We start from the raw sequence: 20537 nt of genomic DNA on the forward strand, positions 1-20537 counted from the left end.
ATTAATATTTATGTGTATATTCATCTCCTGTTTTTATGTGGCGGGAATTAAAGGAAGATTTCCCTGAGAGGATTTAATGTTTTGTGTATAGCTGATTTAATTTCAGATCTTATTAAAGTTAATGTATCATTGTGCTCTCTCAGCTCTTTGGGTTTTATATATATATATATATATATATATTCGTCTCCCTCCGAACTTCCTTTTTATTTCCCCTCTTTCTTCATGAGATGCTTCTTATTCGTTGTTATTACTTCCTTTGAGCGCTGGGCTGTTTTAGGCAGCGCTTTAATGAAGTAATGATGTTTGTGTCTTGGGCCGCAGACACGGAGGGTGAAATGAATGCAGTCCAGTAATTGCATGTTTTAGATTAGCGTCTGCAGCCTGAGGTCTCACAGAGGGGCAGGAGAGAGGGAGCAGATGGGAGGAAGAGAGACAGACTGGGGGATGTTGGGTAAGAAAGAGTGGGAAACTAAGTATGAATGGAAATGTGATGCCTCTTGCTTCTTCTGAGTTAGGGATGAAGTTGGAATTCTAGGTGAAAAGAAAACAGTTATAAACTAGATTTTAGTGGTGTTGACTTATATGTGTTGCCAAGATGGTTATGTTGATGGTTATTTGTTAGATGGCCCAAAGTCTCTAGATATGGGTTAAGTCCTTCCTTCAGTGTAAGTGTTTGGATCTTTGTTAATTTTGTTCAAATGGAAGTCTAATTGCCTAAATGAGTACACATCGCCAGAACAAGCCACATTATTCAGTGATCTTGATTTTATTGTTTTGAGGTCCCAGCTCCCTTAATGTACTTGTAAAAAATGTAAATTAACAAATTAAATTTGATCTTCCAATATAATACACAATAGAAAATATGAGGGGAGAATAAAGTTTGTACTGACTAATTAAAATGTGAAACATTTAGATATAATTAGAAATACATAAATGTATTACATTTATTATTATTATTATTATTATTATTAATTATCATTATCATTGCAGCTGCTGTTGTTGATATAAAAGGGTAGTGCATTTCTGTAATTGTAAATATAATTAGAAATAAAATCTTTATATTTACTAGTCTTACTACTAATAATATGTATTTTAACTAATACTTAAATATATAAGAAATATATCTATAACTAACTAATTATATTAATAATAATAATTATTATTATTATTATTTAAACAATTTTTTTGTACATTTACATAGTAATATATTTCTTATAATTTTATTATTAGTGTAAATATACTACTACTAATTATAATATATGTTGTTGTTATTATTATTATTATTATTAATATTATTATTATTGCTGTTGTTGATATCAAATTTTTGTACATTTCTGCAGTTGTAAATATAATTAGAAATAACATTTTTATATTTACTACTAGTACTATTAATAATGTATTAATAATAATAATAATAATAATAATAATAATAATGAAACAAAACTTAGTTATACATTTACATAATAATATATTTTTAATATATTTATATTTTATTTATATTTATAAAGTATTATATTTGAAAAAAAAAATGTATTGTTGTTCCTGCTAATAGTAATATTTTTATGACAATGAGAAATAAATAGGGCTGGGACACGATTAATCGCGATTAATCGTGTCCCAGCCCTAGAAATAAATACATTTGTACAACTAAAACTGATGTACAAGTACCTCCAATGTTGTTAATAAATCATAAATATTATTAAATAATATTATTATATTTATTATATAATAATAATAATAATAATAATAATAATTATTATTATTATTATTATTATTATTATTATTATTATTATTATTATTATTATTATTATTATTATATGTGACCCTGGACCACAAAACCAGTCATAAGTAGCACTGGTATATTTGTAGCAATAGCCAAAAATACATTGTATAGGTCAAAATTATCGATTTTCATTTATTTGTAAATGTCTTACCGTAAATATATAAAAAACATGAATTTTAATTAGTAATATGCATTGGTAAGAACTTAATTTGGACAACCTTAAAGGCGATTTTCTCAATATTTAGATTTTTTAGCACCCTCAGATTTTAGATTTTCAAAAAGTTGTATTTTGACTGAATATGTCAGTGAAAATTTTTGAAATCCCTGACCTACGTATACTGTATGAGCAATAGTAAAGAGTCTGTTTGAAGACTAAATGAGCGAATAATGGGGTTCAGGGGTTGACTTTGGCCATTTGGGAGCCTTTCATTAATGTGGCTGAGCTCCCAGATGGAAACATTTACAAGCAGAGGAGGAGTGGACCTCTGAGAGAGAGCGAGAGAGAACAGCACAGCACGACGGCACAAAAAGATGACCACATACAGAGAGAGAAAAGAAAGGGGAACAGTATCATCCATGTTGAAAGAGAGGAAACGCTCCCCTCCCTTCCTCAGTCACGCACACCATGCCCAAATAACGCTGTGTTCCTCCGATTCTGTTATGCAACACGGAACTGGATGATCGTGTGCTATGTTTAATATGCCTTTTAATAAGGCTCATGTTGTCAAGCTTTACTCTGATGCTAAACTGAACCATATCCCAAAATTCTCCACCGCAGCAGCCGTCACCTTAAAACTCTGAACGGGTCCAGGCGTCTGAAGTCCGCTCTGATCTAATCAGCCCTCCTCCCTACCTGACGGTCATTACCACGCTAGACTGCATTATGGGTACTTTGGAAATGCTCAGCTGCCTTTCTGATTAGCCTTTGGTGTTGTGATCCTCACATGTTACAAAACCAGAGCACAGTTTAAAAACCTGTTGTGGAGCTTTATTTGTTCATTTTTTAAGTTTTAAAGGTAGTAACTTCAACTATAAATAAACTGCTTTTCTTTCTTTTCTCTCTCAGGTGCATCATTCTAAACACAGCTGTATAGGAAAAGCCATTATTCTAACAGGTCAACATGCTCTGACGGACACCGAGGTCCAGTTGTACCAGAGGGTCCTACAGCAGCAGGGGTATAGAGTGGATCAGGCCCGTTACGCAGAGACCAGCGCCTCACTCAGACAGGACAGAAGAGGTGAGAGGGGGACATCCTGCCCTTTTGTATGTAAATCCAGTCAGGTTATATTTGGAATACTAGTGTATGAAATGCTGCCTAATTTTGTCTTCTAGCATGTACAACACTTCAAACTATACCACACTACACAGTTACCAAATGTGACCCTGGACCACAAAACCAGTCATAAGTAGCACGGGTATATTTGTAGCAATAGGCAAAAATACATTGCATGGGTCAAATTTATCGATTTTTCTTTTATGCCAAAAATCATTAGGATATGAAGTAAAGATTATGTTCATGTTCCATGAAGATATTTTCCTACTGTAAATATATTAAAGCTTCATTTTTGATCAGTAATATGTATTGCTAAGAACTTCATTTGGAAACTTTAAAGGCGATTTTCTCAATATATATATATATTTTTGCACCCTAAGATTCCAGATACATCAATGGAAAGCTTGTTTATTCATATTTTACATGATATAAATATATTTATTTAGCATGTTGAAAAGGAGTAGTTCTGTTGTACATTTTTCCAAATAAATACACATTTTGACAAAATGACATATTATGTATCAGCATACCAATTTGAGTGAGAAGCTTTACCTAGACATAAAAATAAGAGTTTTACATCATAAAATCATTTAATTTCACATCATAACTTTTACAATTTGTTGTTGTTGTTTGCTTTTAAGGTCCTAAAATTGTTTTAGGTTTAGATTGAATTTTGGATCACAGATTTTCAGTATGTTACATTTTTTTTTTAAACTTTACACTTATTTACTTTCTTTATTTATTTGTTTTATTTTGTTGTTTCATTTATTTTATTTTGTTTTATTTATTTGTTATTTTATTATGTTTAATTTTGCTTTATTTGGTTTTATTTGTTATTTTATTTTATTTTAATTATTTTAATTTGTTTTATTTTAATTTGTTTTATTTTATTTATTTATTTTGTTTTGTTTATTTTATTTTATGTGTTATTTTATTTTGTTTCATTTTGCAGCATTGTTTTATTTTTATTTTGCTGAAATGAAAATGTATTTATCCTCAGGCCATTCAAGATGTAGATGAGTTTGTTTCTTCATCAAAAAAGATTTGGATAGATTTAGCACTATTTTCTCAGCAACAGATCCTCTGCAGTAAATGGGTGCCATCAGAACAGCTGATAAAAACATCACAATAATCCACAAGTAATCCAAACATCTCCAGTCCGTCGATTAATGTTGGTGTTTTATTTTCTGGCCAAAATATGACTCCATAATCCGTAATAATGCTTATATCTCTATACATCTATATCTACTGACATATTTGCTGTTTTTGCATATAAACTGTTTTTGCTTGTAAACAGTGCTTGATCTGTGCATATTTCTCTCCTGATTCAAACAAGATTCAAACAACATTATGGATAGTATTTTATAGTTTTTTTTTTTGCTAAAAGCAATGGATTGAAGTTAAACATCTTAATGAATGTGTTTCTTTCAAGCACACAAGTTGTGTGGATTACTTGTGAAATATTGTGATGTTTTTAGCAGTTTGGACTCTCATTCTGACGGCACCCATTCACTGCAGAGTATCTGTTGCTGAGAAAGTAATGAAATGCTGAATTCCTCCAAATCTGTTCTGATGAAAAACCAAACTCATCTACATCTCAGATGGCCTGAGGAAGTATATTTTTAGCATATTTTCATTTTTGGGTTAACTATTCCTTTAATCCAATTAAGTGTTAAATCATGGATGAAATTACTTAAACTTCCATTCCCAGTGCGACATCTGAAACATAAGTGCATTGCATTATTTCAATATACTGTATGTAATAGGACATCTATGTTTAATTATGCATACAGCACGTTTGTATATAATACCCAGAATACATACTGGATATAAAATATATACTAATTAATGTGCTGTTGAGAAGAGTAGACATATGCATGCTTGCTTTAAACTGTATGGGCTCAGGACAGATTGGGTATGTTTAGACTGGCATGCTACCAACTTCTATTTTTGCACCACATATCACAGTATGCAAATGGATGCATGGAATGCCTGCTGTGAACTACTAAATTCACCAAAATGTGTTATATGCAACCGAAGCGCTCTGCAAATGCAATGCATTTTGACCATTTGCCATCCATTTCTAATGTGAAGAATGAACTGGAATGGATGTCAGAAATAAGTATCATCCATTTTTATAGTTGTATTCACCTAGTTTGATTAAAATACATTTTTAGTTAATGCATAACTAAATTAAAAACGTAAAATAATTATTTCTCATAACATTTTATGAGTATGCAGTACACAGTACATATACTAGGCTATGTATTATGCAAGTATTCCAACCTAACCTACTCTGACTCTGGCTTGACTCTTGTGTGTCTTTAACAGTGTTTTGTGTGTATTATGTAAGGTATCATTGATTGGCCTGCAAGGACAATGGTCTAAAATAGTTTATTGGTCATTATTGACCAATCAGGTTGTATTTCAGAGAGCCATGTAATAAATTGCACTCTTGTGTGCTGCTGCTTGTTCCCGTTCACCCTCAGGTGGTTCAGGGGTTAATTTGGTCTCCAGCTCAGTTTAAGCACTGCTTCACGGTCACAGCTGGGGTCCTAAAACCTTCCTCCCCTCCTCCTCCTCCAGGTCGTGACTGGACACAGAGAGGTGATTGAGATGGAGGCCTCTAAAGTGAACTGTGCTGTTGAGTTTCTGTAAATGTCTTGTGTATACATAGCGCTGACCATTGATACTTCATTATGCAATATTCATCCTGATATTTATGTTGATGTATATATAGTATTATGCAACTTTATTACCACAAATTGAACCCTTTCTTCATTTCTTCCTCTTTTTTCAAGAGTTATTTTGACTGCTTTTGAAAAGCACTATTCCTGAATAATGCATGTAATGACACGTTATTTTGATGGATAAATGCAAACAAAATACATTGAGGTCCAAACATCTGAGACCATTAGTGATAATGATTCCATTGTACATATTTTCCTAATGAATACACATTTTGACAAAATGACATGTTATGTATCAGCATACCAATTTGAGTGAGAAGCTTTACCTAGACATAAAAAGAGTTTTCCATCATAAAACCATTTAATTTCATATCATAACTTTTACAGTTTGTTGTTGTTGTTGTTTGCTTTAAAGCTCTTAAAATAATTTTAGGTTTAGACTGAATTTTGGATTACAGATTTTCAGTATGATTTAATTTTTTTGGTAATCTTTACACTTATTTACTTTACACTTACTTTATTTTATTTGTTATTTAGTTTTATCTTATTTTGTTTAATTTTGCTTTATTTTGTTTTGTTTGTTATTTTATTTTATTTTGTTTAATTATTTTGTTTTATTTTTTTAATTTAATTTATTTTATTTTGTTTTGTTTTGCTTTATTTTATTTGTTATTTTATTTTATTTATGTTATGTGTTATTTGTTTTGTTTTATTTGTTGTTTTATTTGGCTTTATTTTGTTTTATTTTATTTGTTATTTTATTTTGTTTATTTGGCTTTGTTTTATTTTATTTTATTTGTTATTTTATTTTGTTTTATTGTGCTTTATTTTATTTTGATTTTATTTTATATGTTATTTGTTTTATTTTATTTGTCATTTTATTTTGTTTTATTTTGCTTAATTTAGTTATATTTTGTTTTATTTGTTATTTTATTTTGTTTTATTTGGCTTCGTTTTATTTCATTTCATTTTGTTTTGTTTTGTTTTGTTTGTTTGTTTTGTTTTATTGGTTATTTTATTTTGTTTATTTGCTTTATTTTGTTTTTATTTTGTTTTATTTTATTTGTTATTTTATTTATTCTATTTCATTTCGTTTTATTTATTTTATTTTATTTAGTTATTATATTTATTTTATTTATTATTATTATTATTATTATTTTATTTATTTTTTATTTTGTTTTATGTTATTTTGTTTTATTTTTTTTATTTTTTTTGTTATTTTATTTTATTTTATTTGCACTATGCAAGTATGGTCCTGTGTATTAAGTGATAAAACAAGCAGGTGCTTCTTTGCCGCTGTGAACAAAGCCAGGTTGTCAACAGCTGTCATTCAGATTGACGGGCTGGCCTGCAACTACATAAAAAACTTCAAGGTCATCAGGCCAACATCTCCACCCAAACAACTTTACCAGAACCACACAGAAACACTGCTGATAAAACAAACACTCATCTTAATGCCAGAAACACCGCGGGCATCAGTGAGCCTTGCGGTGCTTTCCAGTACTACCACATTAAACATCTCAGATAGCGTGTGTGTGTATATGCATGTGTATAAAGGGCTTGATGATTGTAGATTTACATGTGGTGACAGTTATGTAGTCAGCACAGACCATAATGGAGACGCTTATTTAACTATGGGCTATTAGGTATGCAGCATTTATAAACTGTGGTCTAGCCTTTTTTAGGCTAGAAACATTCAATTGCACTGAACTGATTAGAAATGATGAGCTGTTAACAGCACTATCAAAATGTAGATTGAGCTGAAATGATCATGATAGTATCAGGAGGGACATAACGGCTGATTTCCCATGATTCCCTTTGGCTATAAACAGTACTTCCTGTTGTTTGGGCTGGGACGGCACTCAGGCACAAATGTTTGGACTTTATGCCAAATACACACCAGCGAATTTCCTGGAGCGATGCTGACTACCGCAATAACTACCAGATGTGCTTTTTACAGTTTCCCTTTCTCTCTCTCTCAAAGAATTTGAAGACGTTTTATTAACTCAATAAACAATGGTTCAAATTTCTAAAGCATTAAACGTTACAAATGCACAACTTGAATTAATTAAGTAAAACATGTTCCTGAATTAGCATCCTTTTGGTCTTAGATTGGATTGGTTAGCTGGAATTTATTATTGATATGATTGGTTAATTTCATGTACTGAAACACATGCCTTTATATATTCAGTTTGAAGTGGGCCGACTATATTGTGACTTCTTGATGGCTAATTGGCCCTCTGAAGCTCTGGTCTGGCATTTGGTGAATTAAAACGCCTCTCATAAATCATATGGGTTTGCATGCAGAGAGGTTGCGTAGGGGCTATGTGTCTTTGATGTCTTGATTGAGACCATGAATGTGCCCTCCTTTAATTCCAAGCTGCACAAAAAACATTAAAGAGTTAAAAGAATGTCTGGTATAGATGCAATCTTACGGTGAAAGGAAAATCGGCTGCGCTTCAGTTTCTTCCTGACTGCGCGTAGTGTTGCTACAGCATTATGTAATCCACTTTTGTCCTCATTTTTAGGTCTGTAAAAGGACTTCACAACTGTTGGCCGTCTTTATTATAAGAATTTTCCAAGTCTTGAGCTTTCTTCCTTGTTTTCATATTGTGGAAGTACAGACAGGCTTATGTGAGGTTTTGTGTTAGTTTTTTACAGTGTTTACTTAGCTGTACTTGGGGGGATTGTTGTCCCCAGAAGTGAGCTAAATATGACAAAACATCCCTTTAGGGACAATCAGGGATGTCCTAATTTGGAAAAAAGTATTTATCAATACAGTTATGGTATTTCAACATTTCCAATAGAAGTGCCCATACAAAAAAATAAATAAAAAATAAATAAAATATTAAATACATAAATAAATAAATAAAATAATATATTGGCTATTGCTATTTTTATTATTACTATGATGTGACCTCATTTGAAATAAATAAAATTGCTATTATTTCCATTGAAACAGAAATATCCTGAACTTATGTAAAGATATTCTTGATTAATTTTTTTTTCATGTTTTAGTCATTTATTTATTACTACTACTACTGCTGCAACTAATTATTATTTTACTTAATTTTATTTTATTTTTTACAGATACTATTACTAAATTTTTATTTGATTTATTATTTGATTTATTACTATTACAACTTATTTGTATTTTATTTTATTGTTACTAGTACTAATTTCATTTTATTTTATTTGTATTTATTACTACTACAACGATTTACTACTACTATTATTTTATTTTATTTTAATTTATTTTGTTTTATTTGGCTTTTATTTATTTATTTATTTTATTTGTTATTTTATTTTGTTTTATTTTATTATTTGTTATTTTTTAGCTTTATTATGTTTATTTTTATTTAGTTTTTATTTAATTTCATTTTATTGTTATTTTTATTTTATTTTAGTGTATTTGTTATTTTATTTTATTTTGCTTAATTGTGTTTTATTTGTTACTTGTTATTTTATTTTTGTTTTATTTTGCTTTATTTTGTTTCTTTTATCATTTTATTTAAATGTATTGTCTATTATTTGTTATTTATGTTATTTTGTTTTATTTATTTTAAATTATTTTATTTTGTTTTATTGTGCTTTATTTTATTTTATTTTATTTGTTGTTTTTTATTTTATTTTATTTATTTATTTATTTATTTATTTATTTATTTTATTTTATTTTATTTTATTTTATTTTATTTTATTTTATTTTATTTTATTTTATTTTATTTTATTTTATTTTATTTTATTTTATTTTTTATTAGGTTGTTGCCTATTTGGACCACTCATCATTTTAATTTCATAAGGGCCTTTGAACTGTTGTTTATGTATAAAGTTTTGTGTGAGTGGTTAGGTTAGAGTAAGGGGATTGAAAATGCTGTTTGTACAGTATAAGAACCATTAAGCCTTTGGTATGTCCTCATAAAACATGAAAACAAGTGTGTGTGTTTGGGTTTGTGTAACTGCCTTAATCCTCTGTTTTTGTCATCAGCACGTAGTCAGTGCTGATCTTGCCATCTTTTTTCTTGCTTTATTTCTTTATCTCTTGCTAAATATATTTTCATTTGAGCACAGATGGAAGGGACTGGTCCGTCTTAATATGCCTAAAGGGCTCTGAAAAAAGTTGCCTGCGAAAAATCAACTTGGCCCATCCGCAGCACCGCCAGAGGGTAAGACCACCCACTCCCTACATACATCCAGCTCTCAAAAAGAGATTCCTGTTTATGATGCAGTGTAATGCACAATAATCAAAAAAATGTGGTGCATTATAGATCTGACACTAAGAAGGAAAAGCAAACAAACGCCAAGCGCTAATGCCAAACTCTTTTTGTTTGAAATGCATGTGAAATAAGATCCGGTCCTGAAATTCAAAGGGAATGTTTATAGAAACCAGGACGCCATAAAACATTCCAGCATCCGCAACTCCTCTGAGTTCACTCTTGAAAATGCAGAAAACTCGCTTAAAAGAGCCTGAGCCGTTCTTACTTACGATTCATTTAAAAGCTGTATTTAGTAATGTTCATATAATGATCGGATTTGCCTAAATATCCCATCTGTTGTGAGTCTCCTGGGCCAGTTATAGTTCTGGACGGGATCCAAGAACAACTGCTACTTACTGTCTCAGTTATTAAATCACTCTCGTTCATAAGCCGTTAGTCATCTCACGGGATCTTATGGCATTAACGAATGACGGCTGTTTTCAATGTTTTTAAACTATCTGTCATGGTGGTCTTCGTTAAACTCTGACCTCTGATCTCTCTGATGTCAAATCTCCACACAGGTTAACATAATACCAGCCTTTGCCGGAGCGTTTCTGGACATGGGAGGAGTCTGCCGGTTTTTGACGGACAGCCAGTTGTCAGGTGAGCAGGAATTTTCTAAGCATTTCTTTAGCACAGATAATAAGACAATAATATATTTTTGCAGCTACTACTTGAATTTATTTTCATTTTAGTGTTGAGTGACTTACGTGTTCTGCATCATAAAATCACCATAGCCCATAATATGTATTTATTTTATTTTATTTTTATTTTATTTTATTTTATTTTATTTTATTTTTTATTTTATTTTATGTATTTATCTATGTATTTTATTTATTTTTAAATAACGAATGCTGTTCTTTTCTATACAATGAAAAAGCATCATAAAATGACCATATTTTATTATATTTTTTTTATTTTATTATTTTATTTTATGTATGTATTTATTTATTTTTAAATAATGAATGCTGTTTTTTTTCTATACAATGAAAAAAAACATAAAATCACAATAGTCCATATTTTATTTTATTTTATTTTTCATTTATTTTATTTATGTATTTTTTTAAATAATGAACACTGGTCTTTTCTGTACACTGAAAAAAACATCATAAAATTACCATAGCCCATAATTATTTTATTTTATTTTTTATTTTATTATTATTATTATTATTATTATTATTATTATTATTATTATTATTATTATTATTATTATTATTTTAATGAATGCTTTTCTATACAATGAAAAAGCATCAAAAAATCACCATAGCCTATAATTGTTATTTTATTTTTTATTTTATGACAGATTTATTTTATTATATTTTACGTATTTTGTTTTAATAATGAACGCTGCTCTTTTCTGTACAATGAAAAAGCATCATAAAATCACCATAGCCCATACAAAATGTGTATTATATTCCAATATAATATATTTTTGCAAGAAATTAACATTTTTTAAAGAATTTGAGAGGTGTAGTTCTCATAAAAATGAAATTTCTGTCACCTTTTCATGTGGTTCCAAACGGAATTTCTTTTGTCTGTCGAACACAAAAGATTTTTTTTTTTGGATATATTTTTGTCTTTATAATGAAAGTCAATGGGGTCCAAATAGTTTTTAGTTAAAGTACTTAAACTTAGTTTCCGTTTTTTTTAAGTTTAAGTTTTTCTCATTGTATCTCATTTCAGCTTTATTTCAATTACAAAAATAGATTTTTATTAGTTTTAATTAAAAATAACAGCACTGGGTCCAAAACAACCCCTTTGGACCCCATTGGCTTTTATTAAATGAACAAAAACCTTTCTTAAAAATTCATTCTTTTGTGAGAATGCTTTGAAATAAAGCATCATCACTTTGGTTGAAAAAAAAAGTCCTTTCTAAATTTAACTGACGTCCCTAACGGTGCAGTGTGTGTGTGACGCACTTCAGTCAGGTGTGTATTAGAGAGTTTTAAGCTTGTCTCTGTAATTACTTATAAAGGTCAGTGTCAAGAGTGGTATTTACCGCAAGTAACTCTCTGCTGCAGGGATATTAAAAGGTAAGTGCACATCACAAATGCCATTTAATAACAGCCATGGTGAGTTACCGTATCGTTCTTTCTTCAAAAAGCCGTTTTTTTTCTTATATGTCACAACGCTGCGTTACAACGCTCTTTGAACTTGATCACGCTTAATTTTACCTCTTTGAACCAATTACAATCATCACTTCTCCAAGACCTCAAAGGAGGAGGAAAACAGTGCCTACGTTTGTGACAATAATGACCGATTTTTCACCCGCTGCCTCTGCGGCATCAAGACCGCCCAGCTTCAGAAAAGGAGGCTTTGTCTCCAGCTCTGAAACAATATTGTCCTTCCTGTTGGCCCGACGCCCACAGAAACACGAACGATTGAGTCCTGGTGTTTGGGGTTTGGCTAGGCCAGGTTGTGTCCTCTTTATGATGGTATCTGAAGGCAGGCGTACTGAAGAGTGCACAAATATACACATGACATGGACGGGTCAGTGACGAGTTGAATGTAAACTCAGCATAGCTTACACACTTGGGTTGGGAGTGACCTGGACTTTGGCAGATGCATGGGTTAAGGAGATCCTGATGTTTTTCCAAGTGTATCGTAGGGGTTTGAAATGGGGCCCAAGGCTGGTGTGGCATGTGGTTTAACTGAATGAGGTTTGGAGACGTGTACTGTAGACATGTTTGAGAGTATTTAGTATTGCTCGAGTTGTATGGTGTGGTGACATCCTTTCTCTGAGGCTGGAGAGGCATATGTGTGTGTTTCTGATTAAATGGTGACATGTTGACTGGGAACAGTCAAGGAATTTTCATTCGCACAGCAGTGCCAGATCACCACTCAGCTATGCTGAGCTGTGCATGTGTTGATATGAAGACTACTAAATGCGTACTGCACACACATTGACTTCTATCCACCTCATATTTGCTGTAAGAACGTGGCTATTTGTAAATTTAATTGGTCTGGCTTCCAGTCTCATCTGTGTCCAGCTATTTTAAGGTTACCAAACAGCTTGTTTTACTACTTGATATTGCAAATTGATGTGTCCTACCATGTTATTCTAATGTATTGTCTTTATTATGAACACACTGGTTTGTAGTGCAAACAGTTTTGCCGTTTACTGCACGTTATTCTTCTTATTTCATTATACTGTCTAATTAACGACCATCTAGGCTTACTTCTGCATTGAAGAATAGGGTGTATTGGTTTGAATTAAGCTAATAATAATTGCGATCAAGTGATCCTAACCCCAGACAGTGATCTACAGTAGTTCTAGCAATGGTACCTTTTGCATTGCCACACAAATAAAACTCAGAGTATAACAGAATGTCTTGTGACTCAATGTTGGTTGTGACTGTTGCTGGAAAAAAACCTGGAATGTGACTGTGGCTGGAGAAAACTGAAATAATTACATTTTTGTATGTCACATCTGACTTGAAACAACTTATGCAACTTCTAGAACTTTCAGAAATGAATAAAGTAGGGCTGTCACGAGTTTGTTGATTAAATTCAAGTACTCTATTATAAAAAATCCAATGTTGATTAACCGGCAAAACCGCGCATTTCACGGACGAGAATCCATGAAAAGCGATATTAGACACTCTTAAAAATAAAGGTGCTTCACAATGCCATAGAAGAACCTTTTTTGTCTAAATGGTTCCATAAAGAACCTTTAAAATCTGAAGAACCTTTTTGTTTCACTTGTGGCAAAAGAAGGTTCTTCAGATTATAAAAAGGTAGGAAAGAGATGGTTCTTTATAAAACCTTTGACTGAATGGTTCTTTGTGAAACCAAAAAATGGCTCCTCTATAGCATCACTGTGAAGAACCTTTTGAAGCACCTTTATTTTTAACAGTGTACTAGATTAATCACAAAATAATCGACGGATTACTTGAATACCAAAATAATCGGTAGTGACAGACCTATTCATGAATACTTTTATTTAGCAAGGATGTATTAAATGGATCGAAAGTGACAGTAAAGACCTTATGATGCTGATAATGATGCTGAAAATTCAACTTTGCCCTCTTAGGAATACTGTTATACCATTTTATTACAGTATTCAAGCAATACATTTGAGCAATAAATGTGACTCAATGTTTGTTGTGACTGTGGCTGGAAAAAACCTGGAAAGTAACTGTGGCTGGAGAAAACTGGAGAATTACATTTTTTTATGTCAAATCTGACTTAAAACAACTTATGTAACTTCTAGCACTTTCAGAAATAAATAAAGTAGGGCTGTCATGGTTTTTTAATTAAATTCTAAACTCGATTACAAAAAATCATACACTATATTGCCAAAAGTATTCACTCACCTGCCTTGACACGCATATGAACTTAAGTGACATCCCATTCCTAATTCATAGGGTTCAATATGACGTCGGTCCACCCTTTGCAGCTATAATAGCTTCAACTCTTCTGGTAAGGCTGTCCACAAGGTTTAGGAGTGTGTTTATGGGAATTTTTCACCATTTTTCCAGAAGCGCATTTGTGAGGTCACACACTGATGCTGGACGAGAAGGCCTGGCTCTCAGTCTCCGCTCTAATTCATCCCAAAGGTGTTCTATCCGGTTAAGGTCAGGACTCTGTGCAGGCCAGTCAAGTTCATTCACACCAGACTGTCATCCATGTCTTTATGGACCTTGCTTTGTGCACTGGTGCACAGTCACGTTGGAAGAGGAAGGGGCCAGCTCCAAACTGTTCCCACAAAGTTGGAAGCATGGAATTGTCCAAAATGTCTTGGTATGCTGAAGCATTCAGAGTTCCTTTCACTAGAACTCATCCATCAGATTGCCAGATGGAGAAGCGCGATTCGTCACTCCAGAGAACGCGTCTCCACTGCTCTAGAGTCCAGTGGCGGCATGCTTTACTACACCACTGCATTGCATTGCACTTGATGTATGGCTTGCATGCAGCTGCTTGGCCATGGAAACCCATTCCATGAAGCTCTCTGCGCACTGTTCTGGAGCTAATCTGAAGGCCACATGAAGTTTGGATTGACTCTGCAGAAAGTTGGCGACCTCTTTGCACCATGCGCCTCAGCATCCGCTGACCCCGCTCCTTCAGTTTACGTGGCCTACCACTTCGTGGCTGAGTTGCTGTTGTTCCAAAATGCTTCCACGTTCTTATAATACAGCTGACAGTTGACTGTGGAATATTTAGGAGCGAGAAAATTTCACGACTGGACTTGTTGCGCAGGTGGCATCCTATCACAGTTCCACGCTGGAATTCACTGAGCTCTTTCTCTGAAAGCTCTGAGACCCTTTCTTTCACAAATGTTTGTAAAACAGTCTGCATGCCTAGGTGCTTGATTTTATACACCTGTGGCCATTGAAGTGATTGGAACACCTGATTCCGATTATTTGGATGGGTGAACGAATACTTTTGGCAATATAGTGTATGTCGATTTACTGGCGAGAATCCATGAAAATCATTATTAGACTGTACTCAATTAATCGTCAGAATAATTGACCGATTACTTGAATACCAACATAATCAATAGTGACAGCCTTAGAAATGAATACATTTATTCAGCAAGGATGCATTAAATGGATCGAACGTGACAGTAAAGACCTTATGATGCTGGTAGGAATACTATTATACATCATAGGAATACTATTATACCATTTTATGACAGTATTCGAGCAGTAAATTGAGCAATAAATGTGACTCAATGTTTGTTATGACTGTGGCTGGAAAAAAACTGAAAAGTGACTGTGGCTGGAGAAAACTGGAAAATTAAATTTAAGTCACATCTGACAAAACTTAAGCAACTTCTAGCACTTTCAGAAGTGAATAAAGCATGGCTTTCTCGATTTTTTGATTAAATTCAAGTACTTGATTATAAAAAATCCTCGATTACTCGAACACCAAAATAATCAGCCATAGAAATGAATACTTTTGTTTAGCAAGGTTGTATTAAACTGATCAAAAGTGACAGTAAACGCTTTTATATTGTTAAAAATATATAAATATTTTTCAAATATAAATGCTGTTCTTTGGAATTTTTTATTTAAAAAAAGAATCCTGAGGAAATAATTTATCAGCGTTTCCAGAAAAACATTAAGCAGTACAACTATTTTCAACATTGATAATAATAAGAAATATTTCTTGAGCAGCATTTCTTGAAGAATCATGTGACACTGAAGTCTATGTAATGATGCTAAAAATTTTACTTTGCGTTCATACTATTATACCATTTTATTACCATTATAAATGCTGTTTCGGCGCTGTTTATTGTGATTGACAGATCGCTGTAATGCCTCAGTTTAAGAGAAGCAGCTTGAGCAAAATGTCTTGTGACTCAATGTTTGTTGTGACTGTGGCTGGAGAAAACTGGAAAATGGCATTTTTTAAAGTCACATCTGACTTAAAACAAGCCAGTGGTGAAAACTTTTTGAATTTAAAGATTAGGGTAAATTTAACTTATTTTGTCTTCTGGGAAACATGTAACTATCTTCTCTAGCCTCTGAAGGGCAGTACTAAATTAAAAAATAAGATATTTAGGCAAAATAAGAAAAATGTACACATTTCCATTCTGTTCAAAAGTTTACACCCCCAGCTCTTAATGCATTGTTTTTTTCCTTCTGGAGTATCAGTGAGCATTTGAACCTTCTGTAATAGTTGCATATGAGTCCCTCAGTTGTCCTGTGAAAAGATGGATCTTAAAATCATACAGTCATTGCTGGAAAAGGTTCAAATACACAAAAAATGCTGGAAAACCAAAGAATTTGTGGAACCTGAAAGATTTTTCTAAAGAACATCAGGACAAACAAGGGACTCATGAACAACTACCACTTAACAATGTCAACCTTTGTACGGGGTCATTTTTATAAATTCAACTATTAATTTCTCTCGTGGACTATATGTAAACATCTTTTATGTGAAATATCTTATTCAGGTCAGTGCTAAATAAACAATAACATGCATTTTGTATGATCCCTCTTATTTTGGTATAATAGTTAACATTTTGCAGATTCTGAAAGGGGGATGTAATCTTTTGACATCAACTGTTTATGGACAGAAGCAAGGAATCTCACTATGTTTTAGAACAAAGCTGCAGTTTACTAATCACAGAAGGAAAGCCTGCATGTGAGAAACATGGACTCAGGGTTTTTGTAACCTGGTATGTCCAGACACATGTCTGGAGGTCTTTGTGGAAAGAATTAAAGTATCTTTGGCCTTCATGTCAATGCATGTGCTATGTGTCTTCCTCCCAGAGGAAATCAATGTGCCTGAACTCAGTCTCTGTGCTCTTCTCCTGTCTGTTTTCCATCTCAGGAGTGACGTTACCAATACGCCCTTCTGCATGCTCGTTTTCCAAATCTCCACAAGAGGGAACCCCAAATGCTGATGAAAATGAATGGTAAGTAAAGTCACATCTGAAGGAAATGTCCATCCAGAAATGTTGCAATGTCAACCATAATTGTGATTGTATCCTACAGGAGGCGGCCAATCACAAACAGCCGCTCAGACAATCAGGACCTGAATGCCACCATAAACGTATACGTCCTGGTTACCTCGGCAACACCGCTGACCGCTTTTGTCCACCGCAAAGCCTTGGTCAAAACCCACTTGGATAAAACTAGTTATGCCACTGAGGTAAGAAAGCATTCTCCTAGAGTGAGAGCTGTAAAACAATTACAGTCAAACTAAAACAATATCTGCGTCTCAATACTCAAATGAGCTTAGAAATGATTATTAGGTGCCTTTTAGCTATTTCAATAAGCGTTTATATTTTTAAATCAGATCAGATGAGATTTTTCCAGTCTTAATATTGCAGTTTGGATCCCTGTGCTGCAGTTTACTGATGATGAAGACCTGGCTAAGCATTTATTCTCCATGTGATGTTTATTAGGCCTCCACAGCTGCATAACACCGCTCTTATTGCAGTTTAACGTTGTGTGTGTGCGTGTGTGTGTGTGTAATGCCAGATTACTGAAGAGGTTTCAGTCAGAGTCTTGTAAACAGCTGGAGGGCACATTGTGATCTAATATAAGACAGATCAGGTTTACTGAGTTTCAAGGGTTGATAAAAGAGCACTGACAAACAAGCAGATCACTATAAAGTCTTCATAAAGTATGCTCGTTCCCCTCTGGTTGTAGAGAGATATAGAGCAATAGCTTATGCAAAACTTTGTGTTGGGGCGCTTGTGTGCAACAGTGTGTGTCCTTGTGACAAAACTTGCCTTTGGTGACATCCTCATTAGAAGTTAAAAAAATAAAGCTATATGTGATCCTGCACCACAAAACCAGTCATAAGGGTCCATTTTTAAAAACTGATCTTTATAGCTCATCTGGTTTGTTAGGATAGGACAATATTTGGTCAAGATACAACTATTTGAACTATTAAATCTGCAATCTTAGGGTGCAACAAAATCAAAATACTGAGAAAATCGCCTTTAAAGTTGTCTAAATGAAGTTCTTAGCAATGCATATTACTAGTCTAAAATTACGTTTTTTTCATGTTTACATTAGAAAATTTACAAAATATCCTCATGGAACTTGATCTTTGCTTAATATCCTAATGATTTTTGGCATAAAAGAAAATCTATTTTGACCCATACAGTGTATTTTTGGCTATTGCTTCAAATAAACCCATGCTACTTAAGGCTGGTTTTGTGGTCCAGGGTCACATATAATCGAAGCTAAATCTATATAAGGGTTAAGGATGAGATGCCCATTTTGGAGACTGCATCAGAATTCAATTTACAAAAGTGATTTTTTTATACACAGAAAGCATAATAAATGCAAGTAAAGTGTCTACTTTAATGTTTCACAACTTTCATGAAGATAAAATGTCAAAATATGGGTGAAATAATTTTCCAGTGTGACTTATTCTGACCTGTACTTATTAAAATATCTGAAAGAATAATTTGATTCTATTTTAAATGATTAAAAACTTCTTGCTGACAAATAGGTAAAACCTAGTGGTTTGAAGAATAGTAGCAAGTGACAGTTAGTTAGTATTTTAGGCTTGCACTGTGATCTTTTAATAGAGTCTCTTAATGACATCTAATGATTTTTGTTCTAAATTTGCCTGAAATGACTGACGACTACTTGTACACTGAATTACTTTTTTGTCTGTAAATCATGGTGAAAATAGTCATTTTATTTGAGAAAAATAAAATTAAACAGGGTGCATTATAATGTATGAAAAAGGGAAATAAATAAAGCTATATTAAATTTGTTTTGATGCTTGAAAAAACATTTTTATATTTGACCCTTGACCACAAAACCAGTCATAAGGGTCAGTTTTTTTAAAATGGAGATTTATACATAATCTGAAAGCTGAATGAATAACATTCCGTGGTGTTTGATTTGTTAAGATGGCAATATTTGGCCGAGATACAATTATTCTGGAAATACATCTGAAATCTGACGGTGCAAAAAAAAATCGAAATATTGAGAAAATCGCCTTTAAAGTCGCCTCCAAATGACGTTCTTGGCAATGCATATTACTAATTAAAAACTAAGTTTTGATATGTCTACAGTAGAAAATTTACAAAGTATCTTCATGGAACATGAACTTTACTTAATATCCTAATGATTTTAGGCAAAAGAAAAATATAATATGATAATTTAGACCCATACAGTGTATTTTTTGGCTATTGCTACAAATATACATGTGCTACTTACGACTGTTTTTGTGGTCCAGGGTCACATATGTAAAAATCCAATGTTGTCCAATGTTTACTACTCATTGTGTGTAGTACTGTATAATAACATACTAATGTTCTTCCATTGCCATCTAATGGTAGCGCTCTGTCAATACACTTCAGCTGAGCTCATCAGCTTCCTCCTGTCTGTTGTTGTACAATAGAAAGGTTTCTCTGACATGACATAATGCGTTGATACTAGTATGTGTGTAAATCACTCACAATTGACATACCAAATACATTCTAATGGTTTTAGTGTTGTGACAAACATGTTATTAAAATCAAACACTGAGATGTTGATAAATAACTGCACAGTTACAAAATTACAAACATGACATAAACTGAATAGGAAAATTGACAAGCTGACTTTGAAATTATTACTTTATAGCTATATAACTGATTCAACCAGAAATAGACGATTGAAAATGAAGTTTTAAGAACTGTCAACAAGTCTCTGTATGGTTTGTGTCACCATCTAGTGGTTATCGAGTTATAAGGATAAATTTCTTATCGCCAGCTGTGGATGGGAGAATATCTGTCAGTGTTAAATCAGTATTGATGAACCGTATTTCTAGTGTCGGAATTGCAGTGTTCTGCTCAATCTGTTTAGAGAAGATGAAGGATGAAGTAATGAGATCTCTCTGTTTGCCTCTCAGCTTTGTGACTGATTCAGACCTTCTCTCTCTTTCAGTTGCAGGTGTTCTTTAGAGAAAGACTGGGTCCTGTTCTCTGTCATCAGGCCATTGAGCAAATGAATCACGTCATCAGTGACATCCTCAAAGCTGCACTATTAAGCACAAAAGAGAGCAGCTCATCACCCAGGTGATAAATACACTCACTTCAACCAGAAAATACCCAAAGTGATAAAAAGAATACATT

At 32.7% G+C, this 20537-nt stretch overlaps 1 protein-coding gene across 1 annotated transcript in view; it reads left to right on the forward strand.

The window, feature by feature from the left end:
• cped1 (cadherin-like and PC-esterase domain containing 1) overlaps window positions 1-20537 on the forward strand; it is a 76806-nt gene that overhangs the window by 11207 nt on the left and 45062 nt on the right. The window contains exons 2-7 of the mRNA XM_073838074.1: window positions 2850-3021; window positions 9816-9910; window positions 10522-10603; window positions 17282-17366; window positions 17446-17602; window positions 20350-20480. Of these exons, the coding sequence (XP_073694175.1) occupies window positions 2850-3021; window positions 9816-9910; window positions 10522-10603; window positions 17282-17366; window positions 17446-17602; window positions 20350-20480 (722 nt within the window). The remainder of the gene's footprint in view (window positions 1-2849; window positions 3022-9815; window positions 9911-10521; window positions 10604-17281; window positions 17367-17445; window positions 17603-20349; window positions 20481-20537) is intronic.

The sequence above is a fragment of the Garra rufa genome, chromosome 4 (genome assembly GCF_049309525.1).
Source record: "Garra rufa chromosome 4, GarRuf1.0, whole genome shotgun sequence".
Taxonomy (NCBI): domain Eukaryota; kingdom Metazoa; phylum Chordata; class Actinopteri; order Cypriniformes; family Cyprinidae; genus Garra; species Garra rufa.